At 43.2% G+C, this 18,745-nt stretch overlaps 1 protein-coding gene across 4 annotated transcripts in view; it reads left to right on the forward strand.

Moving 5' to 3' along the window:
* The window catches only part of DGLUCY (D-glutamate cyclase), a 111,788-nt gene that overhangs the window by 8,359 nt on the left and 84,684 nt on the right, over positions 1 to 18,745 (forward strand). For 3 of the 4 annotated variants that reach the window (XM_048852706.2, XM_048852709.2, XM_048852710.2), the window contains exons 1-2: positions 15,226 to 15,307; positions 17,337 to 17,448. In XM_048852706.2, the coding sequence (XP_048708663.2) occupies positions 15,230 to 15,307; positions 17,337 to 17,448 (190 nt within the window). In that variant the 5' untranslated portion in view covers positions 15,226 to 15,229. Of the gene's footprint in view, positions 1 to 15,225; positions 15,308 to 17,336; positions 17,449 to 18,745 lie in introns of those variants that run through there. The other variant, XM_048852707.2, reaches the window with a different exon arrangement.

Consider the following 18,745-nt stretch of genomic DNA (forward strand, 5'->3'; position numbering starts at 1 on the left):
GTAATAAAGATCTGTTATTGACTGTGGCTTAAATCGTCACACTCCAACCTTACCTTAGTCCTACTGCTGTTGTCCTTTGTACACATTGCTTCTCCCTTCAGACAAAATCTTAAAATACAACTTTTTAAAATGTGCATAGTTCTAAATCCCAAGTGATAAAAGTACAAATATTTTACTAGTGTTATACTACCAGCCTCCCAGGAAAAGGCTACTAAGTGATCAATATTAAAGGAGAGCAGAGAGGCAACTAATGCTAATAAAGAAGCAATAATGGGCAATTTCAACTATCCACATGTAACTTACTCAAATGTTATGACCAGTCAAGGTTTATAGAAGGAATTTCTCAATAACTTAAACAATTGCTTCTTGGAACAAGTAGTTCTAGAGCCGCTGAGGAGAAGCGATTCTGAACTTAGTCCTAAGAAACAGAGAGGAATTGGTTCATAATGTAACTACTGTTGAGCCACTGACAAATAGTGAACATAATATAATTAAATTCAACACCCTCTTCAGAGGAATCATACCTATAATTGCCACAATTTTGACATTAAACTCCAAAAAGGGGATTTCGAAAAAAAAGAGGAAGCTATTCAATGTGATCCTAAAGTCAAAAATGAGGAAATTAAAATCCTTTGATTCAACAGGGAGGCCACTTGAGTCACAGTTGGCACATGTATCCCTTAACAGAAAAGGGAGCAAAAAGATCAGAAAGAAAACTGATTAAATGGTAGAGTTCAAGAGGTTATTCTAGACAAACCAAGATCCTTCAGGAAATGGAAATCCAATGATAGAGAAGCCAACATAAGTGACAATAAAATGTAAGATGAAAATAGAGCTAAGGGAGGCTTTGAAGAGCAAATAATCAGGAGGGTGCGGGGACAAAGATCTTAATTATGTCAAAAGCAAGATAACTGTGGGGGCATTGTTGCACCTGCTAAACTCCCCAAAGAGTTAAAAGAAAAATTTAAAGAAAAGAACAACATTGCGGAGAGGATAAATAAACTTCTAATCTGATCTAGTATGGCAGTTCTTATGTTCCTAAAATTAGTTTAGGATTTAAAGATTTCTTTAAATGTAATGAAAATATAAAAAAGATTCTGATTCTCTTGGCCAGTAGAGTACAGGATTGCTGTGGAGGGGAACCATTAAATCTCTGCATGGGAAGGAATGGGGCAAACGCATTTGTTAATCTCCCATATAGTCTCTCAATCTGGCTGAGTGGCAGCACTAACAATCTTCAGTGTTTCATCTAGTCATTAAATGGATGGCTGCATTGTGGGTCAGAGGAAGGAATGGTGATAGAAGATGGGGAGGGGGAAAGTAATCCTTTAGGATGCAAAAGAGCCACCAGCATGGAGTGAGGAAGATAATTCTGCCATTGGGGTTGGGAGAATACAGAACCTTCAGAAATTAATTCTGTAATTAACTTTCTGTGGAAAGGGAAAGATACTTGTTCCTTATGGGTCAGGTTACTAGCTACATCACTTCTATGCCAAAATTCAGATTTCAATTAGTTATCCTCTCATTAAAAAAAACTGGCTATATAACTAAGGACACCTGGTTGAGAACCTGTTCCAACTCTCTTTGAAGTCAATGAAAAGCCTTTGATTGCCTATCATGGCTTTGTATCATTCCCTAAATAACAGTTCCACAGCTAAGCAATATTTGAAGCTTTTAAAACATCAAATTTGGTTTGCTTTAAAAAAAAAAAGTTTAGGCTTAATGCAAGAGCCAGCTGATCAGTGTGATCTACAGGTCACATGAAATTTGAGTTAGCATTTACAAGTTCCATAACGGCCTGATTTTCAGAGGTCAGTGAATCGTGGGGGTGCATCAACATTTCTGCAAATCAGGCCACACATTTTTAGATGTAGCAGAGGTGGTCTTTAAAGATTGAAGAAAGTTATTGTCTTGGTTACAGGGCTAGCTGCATTTGACCACTCTTTTGTCTCTGAGTGCACCCTCTTGTGTGTCAGGCCTTACTCCTTTATTTTTCCTGTGTTGGAATATAGTGATCAGATAGCCTTCTTAAGCCGAAATATGGTTTAATCTTAACAGTAGGACTAAAGCATGTAAAGAAACATCTACATATGTCTATCTTACCTATAGGCTTAGCACCCCTTAATAATAGCTCAGGCAGCTCTAACTTCTTCACACACACACACCCAGGTGCCTGTGTCTGTCTGAACAGTTCCCCAAGAACAGCTTCCCTCTTAGAGAGGGAGAGAAACATTTTTTTCCAGCCAGAGTACTTATGTCTTCTCTTACATGTCCATCACAGTTATAATCAGGAATAGAGAGATACTTTAAAGTAATCCCATAAAACATGTAATTGCATGTTGGAGATTGTCCTCCATGGATGGTTCAGTAAAAGCATGTGCTTGTGGTTTCAGTCACAGAACAGGTGTACAGTACAATTAACAGGTTTCTTCACACTATTCTTTGTATTATATTAGCACATAGGAGCCCCTGTCATGGACCAGGACCTGTGCTAGACAATGTACAGAGATGGAACAGAAAGATGGTCTCTGCCTTCAAAGAGCTTCCTATTAATGTACCTTAATGAAAACATGCAGGTCCCAACTCTAAGAGCAAGAGGCTAGGACAGTCTTCATGTCCATGCTTGACTTTCTTATTGAGACTGCCAGTGGGAGTGCCAGTTGTGGTGGTATTCTTGTTGGAAATGCGTGTCCACTAGAAACAGGACATGGAGCACTGAAGTATACCAATTTCTCTCTCCTTTTAAGGAAAGCATTTCGGACATATCATTCCTACACAGTGTATATAAACTGTAGGTGCATTTTCTTGTTAATATTTTCAAGTAGTCAGTGTTTTTTTTTAAATATACACACAGACTACTCCCTAGACAACCCCATTAATATTTTTTCAGCACACTGATTTGTGTCCTCTCGTATACTAGATATTAGAAAAACACATCATAGTGTAAGTCAAATTTTTAATCTATTCCATATGGTATAATATCTTGAAATATAAGAAGCTGTTCATTTGGGGCAAAAATGTGATCTGTTATACTAATATAATTAGGGTGACCAGATGTCCCAATTTTATAGGGACAGTCCTGATTTTGGGGGCTTTTTCTTATATAGGCACCTATTACCCCCCCTGTCCCAATTTTTTATACTTGCTATCTGGTCACCCTAAATATAATTCTGGAGTAACTCCATTATAACCGAGAACAGCTCACTTTAACAGTCTGCCACTGAATATGAAATATTTTTCCTAGAGTCCAAAATTAAATATTGGGTATAGTACAGTTTACTTCTTCAGAGTGAGTGGAACATTTTGTACAATATTTTTCAAGCTTGAAGTTGGCTACACTCAAAATACTTAGTTAATTTGATCTTCCTGATACCTGAAAAAGCTAGTACTATATTTGGCTGGAAGGGAGACAGAGAAAGAGATGTTAATCTCTTTATATACATCCTGCCAATCTTAACAATTTTTATGCTTAGTGAGCAAACTTCAGGAAACTCGTCATACCATCCATTCTGGTCCTTAGAGAGGAAAAGGTACACATTTGCTTAAATATTTCAAAAACTTTGACTAGAAACACCTAAACTTTCTGACGTCTGCATGAGTGAACCTTGATGTATTATTAACAGAGAACTAATGCCTTGCTCTTCACGAGTTCCCAGCTACTTTTGTGGGTCCATCTGGGGTTTGACAGTAGTGCCTATGATTGTAGTTTGAAGGATTGTCTAGGTTCAAAACTCTCCTTATAAAGCAAAGTTCTGTGTTACTCTTCTACATTTAGCATCCAAAAACAAATAAACACAGAGGGTATATTTCTTCAGGTTTTATATTGAAACCTAGGCATTAGTATTTGACCACCCCACACATAGTACGGAGCTGAGTTTGAAAGCTATTAGTCACTGTGAACTTTTAAAATGGTTTATAATAAAAAAAAGTTTTCTTTCTTTTTACAATCCCTTCCCCTCCTATTTTCCAGTCAGGCCACCTGAGAATCATACCAAGCCCCAAAGGCCTGTATGCATACATGTTTCTTTTCAGCTGATTAAATTCCTCTGACCTCCTGTTTTTCCCTATAACAAGAAGCTCGCTAATTAATCTTCCTTCAGATATGAACACTCTCCCATCCCTTCCTAATATCAAGAGCCCTAACTGCTAAACACTCCCAATCTCATATATAGAATTTTTTATATTTTAATGGGAATTAGGCACCTAACCTGCTTAGATGCTTTTGTGAATCCGATTGGGGTTGGATTCAGAAGGGGGACCTCAGGCACTTTAAGTCCTAATTTAGATTCTCAAAATCCCTGCTCACTGTTGCCTAACCTAAATTTCCTAAGCACCTAAGTTTTCACTGGTAAAGTCCCCTTAGCACCTCGATTTCTGCTCGTGGACATGCACAGCTGCCTCAGACCTGGCACCACCAAACAGCTGAGTGCTTAACTCACACTTAAGCCCCAGTGGCAAACACAAAGTAGGGAGCTGGAATTATTATTTATGCAGGGTCTTACCAGGACACTAGTTTAACCATAAATTCTTTTATTAAGATCAAAGGCCAGATGGTATTCATACAAATTGCTCTAAACATACCTAAAGAGCCTAAATAAGCAATTTACTACATCCAAAATAGTAATACAAGATTTATAAGCATTTCATCGAGATATTTATAAAAGGGTTAGACTCAGAGGTGTTGGGACCCATAATGATTGGCTCCAGCTTGGTCAGGCATGTATTAGCAATGAAACCTTTAAGAGCTTACTCTTTTTACCCTTTAACAAAGAAGAGACATCAGTGCCAGTTATCTGACCTTAGCTAAGGCCAGAAGAAGCAGTTTCTTATATAGTCAATTTACTGCATCTGGAACCCTATTAACCATATTTAATTACTATTACTTCAATCCAAACCTTAAATAACACTGGTATTTCAAAAGCTTACTTCAAGTTTAACAGAACAACTCTTCTTTCTTACCACTTCATTATTTTTGGTCATGTGCTTTTCGCCTATTGCTCATGCTAATATCCAAACTCAATTTGAAACCATAGTTCACACACATCTAATGTAAGCTTATATTCCTACATAGGGTTCCCCTACCTATTGCCTGGTCCAGCAAGAGATTGACTCTATAGTCCAGCGGTTAGGGCACTCATCTAGAAGGAGTTCCAGTCCCTTGCTCCAATGCCTATTTAAATATTTTATACAAAATGGAACAGCTTCAACAGGAGAGATTGATCCAGAGCTGAGTGATTAGGGCACTCCTGGGAAGTGGAAGACCTGGGTTCAAGTCCTTGCTTCCTATTAGGCATAGTTGGGATTTGAACCTGGCTTTTCCACATTATGGCAAAATGTAAGCCACATCACCACCACCTCCTCAGCTTTTCTTGAAAAAGGGCTGGCCTAACTTAAGTGCCTAACATCAGGAGGGGGTTCACATTTGTGAATGCAAACTTGGGGTTGCCAATTTTCTAATTGCACAAAACCAAACACCCTTGCCCCACCCCTTCTCCAAGGCCCCTGCCCAACTCACTCCATCCCCGCTCCCTCTCACTCGCTCTCCCCCACCCTCACTCACTTGCTCATTTTCACCAGGCTGGGGAGGGTCCCTTTTCAACTGGATGTTCCAGTTGAAAACTGGACACCTGTCAACGCCCTGGATATGGGGCCTAACTCCTTTTGAGGGGTGGAGCTTAAGCCACACCCCAGCTCTCTGCTCATTTTGCCAACTTCTGTCTGAGCCCTGGGTTTAGTAGCTCCATCCCTTAGTAGCTGGGGGAGGGGCCTTCAGACCTGGGCAGGCTTGCACCTGCCAGCTTACCTGGAACTGAATAGGTTGCTAGCTTCTGTGAATTCTATTTTTAGGCACCTAACTCTCCCCATGCATTGTATACGGAGCCTGGGTACCTAACTTGGGTTATGAATTCCACTTGGCAGCACGGCACCTAAAAGTTAGGCTGAGCATTGCTATGCTTAAATCCTCCTTGTGAATTCTAGTCTAGGTACCTATCTTCATCTTTAGGCACCTAAATACCTTCATAAATCTGGCCCATGGTGACTACTTCAGTGATAGTTCCACTACAGTTAATGAAATAGGAGCAAACATATCCCCCAAGTTTCTAAATCCCTCAGCATTAAGCCCTGGTCTACACGAGGACTTTAGGTCGAATTTAGCAGCGTTAAATGAATGTAAACCTGCACCCGTCCACACGATGAAGCCCTTTATTTCGACTTAAAGGGCTCTTAAAATCGATTTCCTTACTCCACCCCTGACAAGTGGATTAGCGCTTAAATTGGCCTTGCCGGGTTAAATTTGGGGTACTGTGGACACAATTCGACAGTATTGGCCTCTGGGAGCTATCCCAGAATGCTCCATTGTGACCGCTCTGGACAGCACTCTCAAGTCAGATGCACTGGCCAGGTAGACAGGAAAAGAACCGCAAACTTTTGAATCTCATTTCCTGTTTGGCCAGCGTGGTAAGCTGCAAGTGACCATGCAGAGCTCATCAGCAGAGGTGACCTTGATGGAGTCCCAGAATCGCAAAAGAGCTCCAGCATGGACCAAACGGGAGGTACGGGATCTGATCGCTGTATGGGGAGAGGAATCCGTGCTATCAGAACTCCGTTCCAGTTTTCGAAATGCCAAAACCTTTGTCAAAATCTCCCAGGGCATGAAGGACAGAGGCCATAACAGGGACCCGAAGCAGTGCTGCATGAAACTTAAGGAGCTGAGGCAAGCCTACCAGAAAACCAGAGAGGCGAACGGCCGCTCCGGGTCAGAGCCCCAAACATGCCGCTTCTATGATGAGCTGCATGCCATTTTAGGGGGTTCAGCCACCACTACCCCAGCCGTGTTGTTTGACTCCTTCAATGGAGATGGAGGCAACACGGAAGCAGGTTTTGGGGACGAAGAAGACGATGATGATGATGAGGTTGTAGATAGCTCACACCAAGCAAGCAGAGAAACCGGTTTTCCCGACAGCCAGGAACTTTGTCACCCTGGACCTGGAGCCAGTACCCCCTGAACCCACCCAAGGCTGCTTCCTGGACCCGACAGGTGGAGAAGGGACCTTCGTTGAGTGTACCTTTTAAAATACTATACATGGTTTAAAAGCAAGCATGTGAAAGGTTTACTTTGCCCTGGCATTCGCGGCTCTCCTGGATGTACTCCCAAAGCCTTTGCAAAAGGTTTCTGGGGAGGGCAGCCTTATTGCGTCCTCCATGGTAGGACACTTTACCACTCCAGGCCAGTAACACGTACTCGGGAATCATTGTACAACAAAGCATTGCAGTGTATGTTTGCTGGCGTTCAAACAACATCCGTTCTTTATCTCTCTGTGTTATCCTCAGGAGAGTGAGATATCATTCATGGTCACCTGGTTGAAATAGGGTGCTTTTCTTCAGGGGACACTCAGAGGAGCCCGTTCCTGCTCGGCTGCTTACCTGTGGCTGAACAGAAATGTTCCCCGCTGTTAGCCATGGGGAGAGGGGAGGGTTGAGGGGGTAGCCACGCGGTGGGGGGAGGCAAAATGCGACCTTGTAACAAAAGCACATGTGCTATGTATGTAATGTTAACAGCAAGCTTTACCCTGAAAGAGTGTAGCCACTGTTTTATAAAATGTCTTTTTAAATACCGCTGTCCCTTTTTTTTTCTCCACCAGCTGCATGTGTTTCAATGATCACAGGATCTTCTCCTTCCCAGAGGCTAGTGAAGATTAGAAAGAAAAAAAACGCACTCGTGATGAAATGTTCTCTGAGCTCATGCTGTCCTCCCACACTGAGAGAGCACAGACGAATGCATGGAGGCAAATAATGTCAGAGTGCAGGAAAGCACAAAATGACCGGGAGGAGAGGTGGCAGGCTGAAGAGAGGGCTGAAGCTCAAATGTGGCGGCAGCGTGATGAGAGGAGGCAGGATTCAATGCTGAGGCTGCTGGAGGACCAAACCAGTATGCTCCAGTGTATGGTTGAGCTGCAGCAAAGGCAGCTGGAGCACAGACTGCCACTACAGCCCCTGTGTAACCAACCGCCCTTCTCCCCAAGTTCCATAGCCTCCACGCCCAGACGCCCAAGAACGCGGTGGGGAGGCCACCGGCTAACCAGCCACTCTGCCACAGAGGATTGCCCAAAAAAAAGAAGGCTGGCATTCAATAAATTTTAAAGTTGTAAACTTTTAAAGTGCTGTGTGGCATTTTCCTTCCCTCCTCCACCACCCCTCCTGGGCTACCTTAGTAGTCATCCCCCTATTTGTGTGATGAATGAATAAAGAATGTATGAATGTGAAGCAACAATGACTTTATTGCCTCTGCAAGCAATGATTAAAGGGAGGAGGGGAGGGTGGTTAGCTTGCAGGGAAGTAGAGTGAACCAAGGGGCGGGGGGTTTCATCAAGGAGAAACAAAGAACTTTCACACCGTAGCCTGGCCAGTCATGAAACTGGTTTTCAAAGCTTCTCTGATGTGTACCGCGCCCTCCTGTGCTCTTCTAACTGCCCTGGTGTCTGGCTGTGCGTAACCAGCAGCCAGGCGATTTGCCTCAACCTCCCACCCTGCCATAAACGTCTCCCCCTTACTCTCACAGATATTGTGGAGCACACAGCAAGCAGTAATAACAGTGGGAATATTGGTTTCGCTGAGGTCTAAGCAAGTCAGTAAACTGCGCCAGCGCGCCTTTAAACGTCCAAATGCACATTCTACCACCATTCTGCACTTGCTCAGCCTGTAGTTGAACAGCTCCTGACTACTGTCCAGGCTGCCTGTGTACAGCTTCATGAGCCATGGCATTAAGGGGTAGGCTGGGTCCCCAAGGATACATATAGGCATTTCAGCGTCCCCAACAGTTATTTTCTGGTCTGGGAATAAAGTCCCTTCCTGCAGCTTTTGAAACAGACCAGAGTTCCTGAAGATGTGAGCGTCATGTACTTTTCCCGGCCATCCCACGTTGATGTTGGTGAAACGTCCCTTGTGATCCACCAGAGCTTGCAGCACTACTGAAAAGTACCCCTTGCGTTTTATGTACTCGGCGGCTTGGTGCTCCGGTGCCAAGATAGGGATATGGGTTCCGTCTATGGCCCCACCACAGTTAGGGAATCCCATTGCAGCAAAGCCATCCACTATGACCTGCACATTTCCCAGGGTCACTACCCTTGATATCAGCAGATCTTTGATTGCGTGGGCTACTTGCATCACAGCAGCTCCAACAGTAGATTTGCCCACTCCAAATTGATTCCCAACTGACCGGTAGCTGTCTGGCATTGCAAGCTTCCACAGGGCTATCGCCACTCGCTTCTCAACTGTGAGGGCTGCTCTCATCTTGGTATTCATGCGCTTCAGGGCAGGGGAAAGCAAGTCACAAAGTTCCATGAAAGTGCCCCTACGCATGCGAAAGTTTCGCAGCCACTGGGAATCCCAGACCTGCAACACTATGCGGTCCCACCAGTCTGTGCTTGTTTCCCGAGCCCAGAATCGGCGTTCCACAGCATGAACCTGCCCCATTAGCACCATGATGCATGCATTGGCAAGGCCCATGCTTTGAGAGAAATCTGTGTCCATATCCTGATCACTCACGTGACTGCGCTGACGTCGCCTCCTCGCCCTGTATCGCTTTGCCAGGTTCTGGTGCTGCATATACTGCTGGATAATGCGTGTGGTGTTTAATGTGCTCCTAATTGCCCAAGTGAGCTGAGCGGCCTCCATGCTTGCCTTGGTATGGCGTCCGCACAGAAAAAAGGCGCGGAATGATTGTCTGCTGTTGCTCTGATGGAGGGAGGGGCGACTGATGACATGGCTTACAGGGTTGGCTTCAGGGAGCTAAAATCAACAAAGGGGGTGGCTTTACATCAAGTGTATTTCAGGCAGGACTTCACAGAGGGTTCCAATAAGAAATGGTGCCCCTAAGTTATTGTTCTTATTGGAACAATGAGGTTAGTCTGGCCTCTGATTGCTACATGGCTAGATTTACCTTGCTGCACCTTCTCTGTGAGTGACTGCAGTGTGACCTAGAGGAATGAGTCCCCTAGTCAGGGGAGGGGGGGAAGCAAATGAGTACAAAACAAATCTAGTCTATTTCTTGTTTTGATCCACTCCATCTATCTTTTACATCTTTGGCTGGCAGCAGACGGTGCAGAAGGACTGCAAGCCATCCACATCTCATGGCTGCTCGGCAGAAGACGGTGCAATACGACTGCTAGCCATCCTCATCTCTTGCCTGCCCGGCAGAAGATGGTGCAATATGACTGCTAGCCATCCCCATCTCTTGCCTGCCCGGCAGAAGATGGTGCAATATGACTGCTAGCCATCCCCATCTCTTGCCTGCCCGGCAGAAGATGGTACAGTACGGCTGCTAGCAATCCATATTGCCTGCCTGCTCACCATAAGATGGTTCAATAGGACTGATTGCAGGACTAAAGATAATGACCTGGTCAAGTCACTCCAAACTTAGTCCCTGCGCCCATGTCTGTCCAGGCGCTCCCGGCCGACGCGGCCAGGAGCACCTCGGACATGACGATGACGGCTACCAGTCATATTGCACCGTCTGCTGCCAGAAGGCAATGGGTTGCTGCTACGTGTAGCAATGCAGTACCGCGTCTGCCAGCACCCAGGAGACATAGGGTGACGGTTACCTGAGTGGGCTCCATGCTTGCCGTGGTATGGCGTCTGCACAGGTAACTCAGGAAAAAAGGCGCGAAACGATTGTCTGCCCTTGCTTTCACGGAGGGAGGGAACGGGGGCCTGACGATATGTACCCAGAACCACCGCGACAATGTTTTAGCCCCATCAGGCATTGGGATCTCAACCCAGAATTCCAATGGGCAGCGGAGACTGCGGGAACTGTGGGATAGCAGTGCAACACTCCGGAAGTCGACTCTAGCCTCAGTACTGTGGAAGCGCTCCGCCGAGTTACTGCACTTAATACATTTAGAGCATTTTCTGTGGGGACACACACACTCGAATATATAAAACCGATTTCTAAAAAAACGACTTCTATAAATTCGACCTGATTTCATAGTGTAGACATACCCTAAGAAGGTATGGCCTTTTGTCTGATACAAGGAATGCTTCAGTGCTAAAGACTATGCTACTATCACACTACTGCAGAAAAGCCATTTTAAAGGATTTAGCCCATTTAGGCTAGTCTGAGAGTGAGAATCTGCAAGAGTAATTTTATAAAAACAGAAACAATGTGAAACTATGATTTGGACTGAACTTGAGAACATTTGCATGGAGCTTTGGGAAGAGCAGCAACAGTTTTTCATGTCTCTAATAATTTTGCTTATGTGAGTATTTGCCTTAGCTTAATGTTTGTTGTACATTAACTTGCAGCCTAGTTTTACAACTTGCTGAGGACTCTTAACTTTCATTCGGTTGTGGGTACTCAGCACTTCACAAAATCTGTCCCTTAGTTTGGCTAAATTAATGCAAATAGCAGCTTCTCCTGGCTATTCACAACTCTGTTACTGACAAACTGTTCTGTCAAAAATGCATACATTTTGTGACTAAGTGTTGTAAAGTTATTATCTATTGTTTGTTAACATTGCTGTCTCATCCTCTGAAGAACAACGTGTCTTAAAATATTTTACATTCTTTAGGACTTTAATCAGAGCTCCACTTTACATAACTTTTAAGGAACAGTGGGGGAAAGGTCACTGAATATCTGTCTGGCAAGAGGAAGAAGGTTCATTAGCTAAAATTCAGATTCTTAGCTAAAGCCTACCAGTCTGTTCAGATTTGCAAAAGAATGTTTCAGCCACATTCTCCATTCTCAAGTAAAGTTCAAAGAACAAGATTAGTTAACATATAGCGCTAATAAAGATGTGGTAATGGAAGGTATCTTCTAAGTAGGCTATCTTGTTGAATCTCATTTGAAGTTTTGGTTTGCTAAATAGTTTATATTAATAACCAGAGAATAAAAATAATTCATAGACAAATTACTGTGGCCTTTATTTAATGGTTTTAGTCACAAAGCAGATATGTATAGTGAAATGTGGCTGAAAGTTAGATGAAAATCTGTTTTTGAAGCAAGTGACTCTGCTTTTCAAGAATTGGTTTTATTTCTGCTTCTGAGGAGCTAGCAGTTCTTTCTACTGTCTTACACTTCCATTGCTCAGTAAAGTTTAAGGCCTGATCCAAAGCCCTTTGCAGTCAGTGGGAATCTTTCCATTGACTTTCGTGAGCTTTGATTAAATACTTTAGTAAGGACATGTAAAGGAGTGGACTCACCCCTGGCACCTTCTTGTGGCCAGGCAAAGCATAGCACTTCTCTCCCTACTGAGTGTCTCCTGCTGACAGCTGCTATGTCTCTGCAGTCACCTGCCTCATCCTATGACTTGACCCTCCAGCCAGGTTACTTTAAAGTCTTTCCTCTTCCAGGGTAGTCCATGAACAAAAAGTAAGGGTAATTAACACAAATAAACTGAGCTAATAAGAAATAGAGGAGAATGATTCCTCCTCAGTGCATCAGAATCTGGGTGACCCACACTTTCTCCCCTCAGGGAGGGGCGTTCAGGCAGGGGTCATCTGGAAAACACTTACTTTCAGTCAGCCCTTGCCTCAGGAGCTGAAGTTGTGTTCTCTTTACTGATCTGCCAGCAAGTGAGCAGCTCTGCTCCCCTTTTAAACTGCTCCTCCTCCAACCTGTGCATGCCTTGCCTGTGTGGTGAGGCAAAGCTGCCTGAGCCTAGAGCTGCACCTTAACTCCTTCTTGTCTAGTGTGGGGTTTGGATAGCCCATCATAGGATGCTGTAGCTCTCGCTGAATATTACCATCCATAAGACAAATGCCTTTCACGGCTTACTTATCAATTTTAAAATCTGCCTTCATGGTGGATGGAATAATGCACTTCTTCCACAGGGACCCAAACTCAGCAACATCTCAGGAACTAACTCTGTAGGCCATACATAGAGACTAGGTTCATAATATGAATGGGAAATTTGAATACCCATGTACTAGTTTGTCTTCTCCCCTCTGTTGCCCTAACTTTTGCAAAGTATGCTAGCACAGCATGAGATACTAGCTCTGGAGAACACAAGGCTAGTTGCTGCAGTTATGTATCAGCCTTGTAGTAGAGAAGAGAAAGGGAGAATAGGAGGTAGGCAAGAATAAAGAAATGAGCCAAAATTCATTTCTGCAGTAAATGTCCCATCTGCACTGACCAGAAATAAATCTATGACAGATTTAGTTTGTCATTTATTTAATATTTAAAAAAAAGCTGTGCACAAGTGTTTACTGAGTAACCATGTAAGTTTGTTGACTTGTCCACTGACTCTCTGTTCCTACTGTATTGCTTCCCTTCACAATGTTGAGTGTAATTTAGGATGTAATATTACGGATGCTTATCACAACAATTGATCACCATCCTCCTTAAAACACCCCTTAACATATTTAAAGTCTGTTATCAGGTTCCTCCCTCATTCTTTTTTACTCAAGACTAATCATGCCCAATTTTTTTTTAACCTTTCCTCTCAGGTCAAGTTTTCTAAATCTTTTGTCTTTTTGTTGCTCTCCTCTGGCTTCTTTCCAATTTGTCTACATTTTTCTTAAAGTGTGGCACCCAGAACTAGACACGGTACTTCAACTGAGACTTTAGCAGCGCTGAGTAGAGTGGGATAATTACTTCCTATATCTTACATACAGCATTCCTGTTAATACACCTCGGAACGGTATTAGTCTTTTTTGCAATTGCGTCATGTTGCTGATTCAAATTCAACCGTCATCCCCACTATAACCCCCAGATCCTTTTCAACAGTACTATAGCCAAGCCAGTAATCCCCATTTTATAGTTGTTGTGAATTTCATTTATTGAATTTCTTCTTATTGATTTTAGACCAATTTCCCAATTTTTCAAGATCATCTTGAATTTTAATCCTGTCCTTGAAATGTTTGTGACAGCTCCAAGTTTGGTATCATCCACAAATTTTATAAGTATATTCTCCACTCCATTATCCAAGTCATTAATGAAAATATCAGATAGTACTGGACCTAGGATGGACCCCGACAGGACCTCACAAGTTATGTTCTCCCAGCTTGACAGTGAACCATTGATAACAACTCTTTGTGTATGGTCTCTCAACCAGTTATGCACCCACCTGATAGTAATTTCATCTAGATCACATTTCCCTAGTTTGCTTATTAGAAAGTACTCTTAACATCATTGTACAAATGGGGAACTTAGGCACAGAGAAACTGAGTGGTTTGCCCAAAATCAACACAGTGACAGATCAGAAAATAAACTGAGGTCTCCTGAATCACAAGCTAGTATCCTTAACCACTGGACGTTCCTTCCTCTCTAATTGACCTACCAGTTCCTGTGGCTATTAGTCCTCTAGGAGACTTCAACACAGATGAATAGATACAAAGAGAGACAATTTGGAAGGTTCTAATGGAGGATTCTGTTTCATTAAGATCATTTAATTTTATGAAAACCATTGGGCTGTAGCCCACGAAAGCTTATGCGCTAATAAATTTGTTAGTCTCTATGGTGCCACAAGTATTCCTGTTCATTTTAAGGGAATAACTATCAATTTTCTTGTAACCTGATTGGCTGATAAAGATTATCTTTGGTATAATAAATACTGAGAGATTTTTTAAAATTACTATTAGTTGACCTAGAGATGGGTCCAAACCAGAATCCTTAAACCAAATTATTTTTATTCATAAAGCATTGACAATGTGTTTAGTGCTGTACAAAGATACAAAATGAGGAATGTCCTTCCATTTAGTTCAGTCTGATATACAAAATCAGAGAAGACCGAATAAACTGCAAAGGAGATGTGACAGAGTTATTTTTCGTTTGTCTGAATCCCTAAACGACAAGAAAAAAATTCCAGACCTTCCTTCCTTTGGGCTGCCAACCTACTATAAACATATGAAAAGTTCTGGAGGTACAGGGTGCAAAATCCAGACCCTAAACTTGATCTGAATTTCACAGTGGACCAAACCAGAACCCCACTTAAGAATACCTCATATTTTGGGAGTGGTTTTGAAATTTGGACTCAAGAGCAGATCAGAATGTCACAATCAAAACCCATCTGCACTCTTAGTGCAAGTTAATTAATAATAAAGTTGCTCAGAAATGTAAATTACCATAGTAAAGTGGTTCATGTATCACCCCTTAGGACTGGAATCTTGCATTGTCATGGTAATAACACAAAACACTGTAGATTTTTAACAGAAGTTACCATTTTCTAGAAACCCATAACAACATGTTGTACATTAACTCATGAACTTTTAAAAGAACATCACTGAATTTTCTATGTTTAAAACCACTATTGCTTCTTTAGGAATTGCTTCAACAATAATGGCATCTCCAGAATTAAAAATAACTTCAATGGTAAGGTAATTTGATTACTTGGAGGGTGTTTTCTTACTAACAAGGAGTTGAGCATAGTCTGGAGGTGGCATAGGTTAGTTGTTAGAACAGAAGGGCTGGGAACCAGGAGACTTGGCTTCTGGTTTCCTTTCTCTTTGGGTACATCTACATTGCAGCTGGGAGTGAGCCTTCAAGCCTGTGTACACAGACTCTCACTAGCAGGGCTCAAGCTAGCATGCTAAAAATAGCAATGTGGCCGTTGCTGCACTGGCAGAGGCATGGGCTAGCCACCCAAGCTTGGACCCACCCAACACCCTGGGGGTCCATCCTTGTGTGGTTAGTCTATGCCTCTGCCAGTGCAGCAACATCCACACTGCTATTTTTAGCGTGGTAGCTTGATCCCTGCTAGTATGAGTCTGTTTACACAGACTGGAAGTTTCGCTCCCAGCTGCAGTGTAAACATACCCTAAGGCAGAGGCGGGCAAACTTTTTGGTCTGAGAGCCACATCGGGTTTCCAAAATTGTATGGAGGACCCGTTAGGGGAGGCTGTGCCACCCCAACAGCCAGGTGTGGCCCGGGGCCCGCCCCCTATCCGACGCCCCCGGAATCCTCGCCCCTGCCTGCCCCAGACAACCCCTCCTCTCCTTCCTGACTTCCTCCCTGGGACCCCTGCCCAATCCAACCACCCCTTCTCCCTGACCGCCTCCGGAAACCCTGCCCCTGACTGCCCCCCGCCGCCCCATCCAACCCCCTCCTTCCTGACTGCCCCCCCCGGGGACCCCTGCCCCCATTCAACCCCCCTATTTCCCACCCTCTGACCGCCCTGACCCCTATCCACACCCCCGCCCCCAAACTCCCCTGCCCTCTATTCAACCCCCATGCCGCCTGGAGCACCGGTGGCTGGCGGCGCTACAGCCGCGCTGCCCAGCTGGAGCCATCCACGCACAATGCAGCACAGAGCATCAGGTCAGGCCAGGCTCACCGCACTGCCAGCACAATGCTCAGGGCGGCGAGGTGAGGCTGTGGGGGAGGGGAGAACAGCAGGGGACGGGACGGGGGCGAGCCTCCCAGGCCAGGAGCTCAGGGGATGGGCAGGAGGGTCCCGCAGGCTGGATGTGGCCCGCGGGCCATAGTTTTTACACCTCTGCCCTAAGGGTTTGTCTGGACTAGGACAAATGTCCAAAGTTAAGTCAGGCTAGCTAACATGTTACCTTATCCTGACCTATACTTGAATGTTTTCCTAATGTAGATTCAAGTTAACAACTTTTATGTCTGCTTAGCAGATTGAGGTTGAGTGGGGAACTTAGGGTGGACTGTGATTAACAAAATCAAGACAAAAGGTGTTAACCTGCATCTACAAAAGGTCAAGGATAGGTCAGGGTTAGGTAACGTGTATGACTTCAACCATATTTCTCAGTCTAGACAAACTCTCATTGCATGACCTTGGATGAGTCACTTAAACATCTTTGTGCCTAAATTTCCCCAACAGAAAAATTGACCCAAGAGTATCCATCATACTATATAAACAGGAAATATTAAGGTTACAATTACATTCAGAAAATATATTCTCTGATTATCAAAGAGCTAAATTTCTAATCTATCTACAGAGATATTTTCAGTTAGTAAATCAGTTCTACAAATCAAAATCTGATGGACTAATCTAGTTGTGCATTTGAGAGTCTCAGAAAGGTTTTGGGAACCAAAAACTTAAGAAGTTAAACACTTACCAAAATGAATAAAGTCTATATGTTGCCTAACTGTAACTAACTAGATTTGACATTGCAGCCAGACTGATAAACTGAACCTCAGTAGCTAATTCATTAGGAGATTCAGCCTCTGCTTAGTTGCGATCTGTGAAACAACCCTTTGAGTTTGTGGTTTGCATTTTGTTTTGAGACTGAGAATTGCAAATAGAGAGGAGACATCGCAGAATATTAAGAGGAAACACAAACCTTGAAACTGACACATTTGATTTTAAAGCAATAGTAAAATGCATGTGCTGTGTTTTTAAGTTTATAATCCAGTAATTGTCACTTTTTTCTGTTCAAGGATGAAGAGATGGTTTTTACAGGAAGCTTGAAATCTCTTCTTCCCCTTACAGTCAGAAGACTAATTAGATTCAACATACTCAATATAAGTAATACTTCTGGAATGGCTGAGGGTAAGTGAACACAAGAGCTGTAGGTGGACACATAAATCCCATTCCTAGATAATAATAAATGGCCAGGATTTTTCAAAAGCACATAAGTGAAACAGATGCAAAAGACAGGATGTTTGTATCTATTTCACTTGGGTTCTTTTGAAAATTCTGGGTCTCTAAAGGTAGGCTCCCAAATCCATATTAACTCACTTAAACGGCGCTCCCTATAATGTCAGTGGAATTGGCCCTTTTAAACACCAAGTGTATATTAATTACTGGTATGGACTTTATTCTGTTTGCACATTATAAATGTGATCAAGTCATGATCACTTGAACCTAAGCTAGCATTAATTTTTAGGTCTGTGGTCAGTTCCTCTTTATGTCAAAATGAGGTCTAATATAGAATTTCCCCATGTTGGGTGGAAAATGTTTAGAGTTAGGAAATTGTCATCTATAATATTTAGACATTCCAAGGATGTTTTATTATGGGCAGCATGAGACCTCTGGCATCTGTCATTCAATCTGAATTTCCCTATGATCATGTAGCTTTTCCCCTCCACACATTCTAGATAAGTGCATAAGGAGCTGATCATCCTGTTCCCTTGTGTGATTTTGTGGCCTTTAGCAAACATCAGCTGTTTACATCACTGTAAGGGCCAAGCTATTTCTGCCCAGTCCTAGTCTAGGTGGATTAGACCAGGAGTTCTCAAACTGGGGGTCAGGACCCCTCAGGGGGTCACGAGGTTATTACAAGGAGGAGGTCGCGAGCTGTCAGCCTCCACCCCAAACCCTGCTTTGCATCCAGCATTTATAATGGTGTTAAATATATAAAAGCTGTTTTCAATTTATAAGGAGGGGGTCGCACTCAGAGGCTTGCTGTGTGAAAGGAGTCACCAGTACAAAAGTTTGAGAACTACTGGATTAGATAATGTATAATGGAGTCTTATAACATTTCTTCCTACTTTTCTACTGCTGGTATTAGGACTCACTTTACAAGAGTGGTTGCTACATCTGCAACATGTGCTAGCCATGTTCCCCTTATTAAAATATTGCAAAGCTTCCACTTGGGATACAATTCACATTTTCACTGAACATCGTGTGTTAAATTTGACAGCCAGACCTATTGCTCCATTTAGCAGAGCGGTTCTTCAGTCCTTGTTAATTGGCGCTCTGTATCCCTCCATCCATTCTTAAAATAACTGCTTGCCAAACTGTCCCAAGAATGGACATATGCAGAAGACACTCAAAGAAGAAATGAAGGTTACTTACGTGTAACCAAAGTTCTTCAAGATGAACTCTGCATGTTCACACTCCCTGC

Source organism: Caretta caretta, chromosome 6, assembly GCF_965140235.1.
Source record: "Caretta caretta isolate rCarCar2 chromosome 6, rCarCar1.hap1, whole genome shotgun sequence".
NCBI classification, from domain to species: domain Eukaryota; kingdom Metazoa; phylum Chordata; order Testudines; family Cheloniidae; genus Caretta; species Caretta caretta.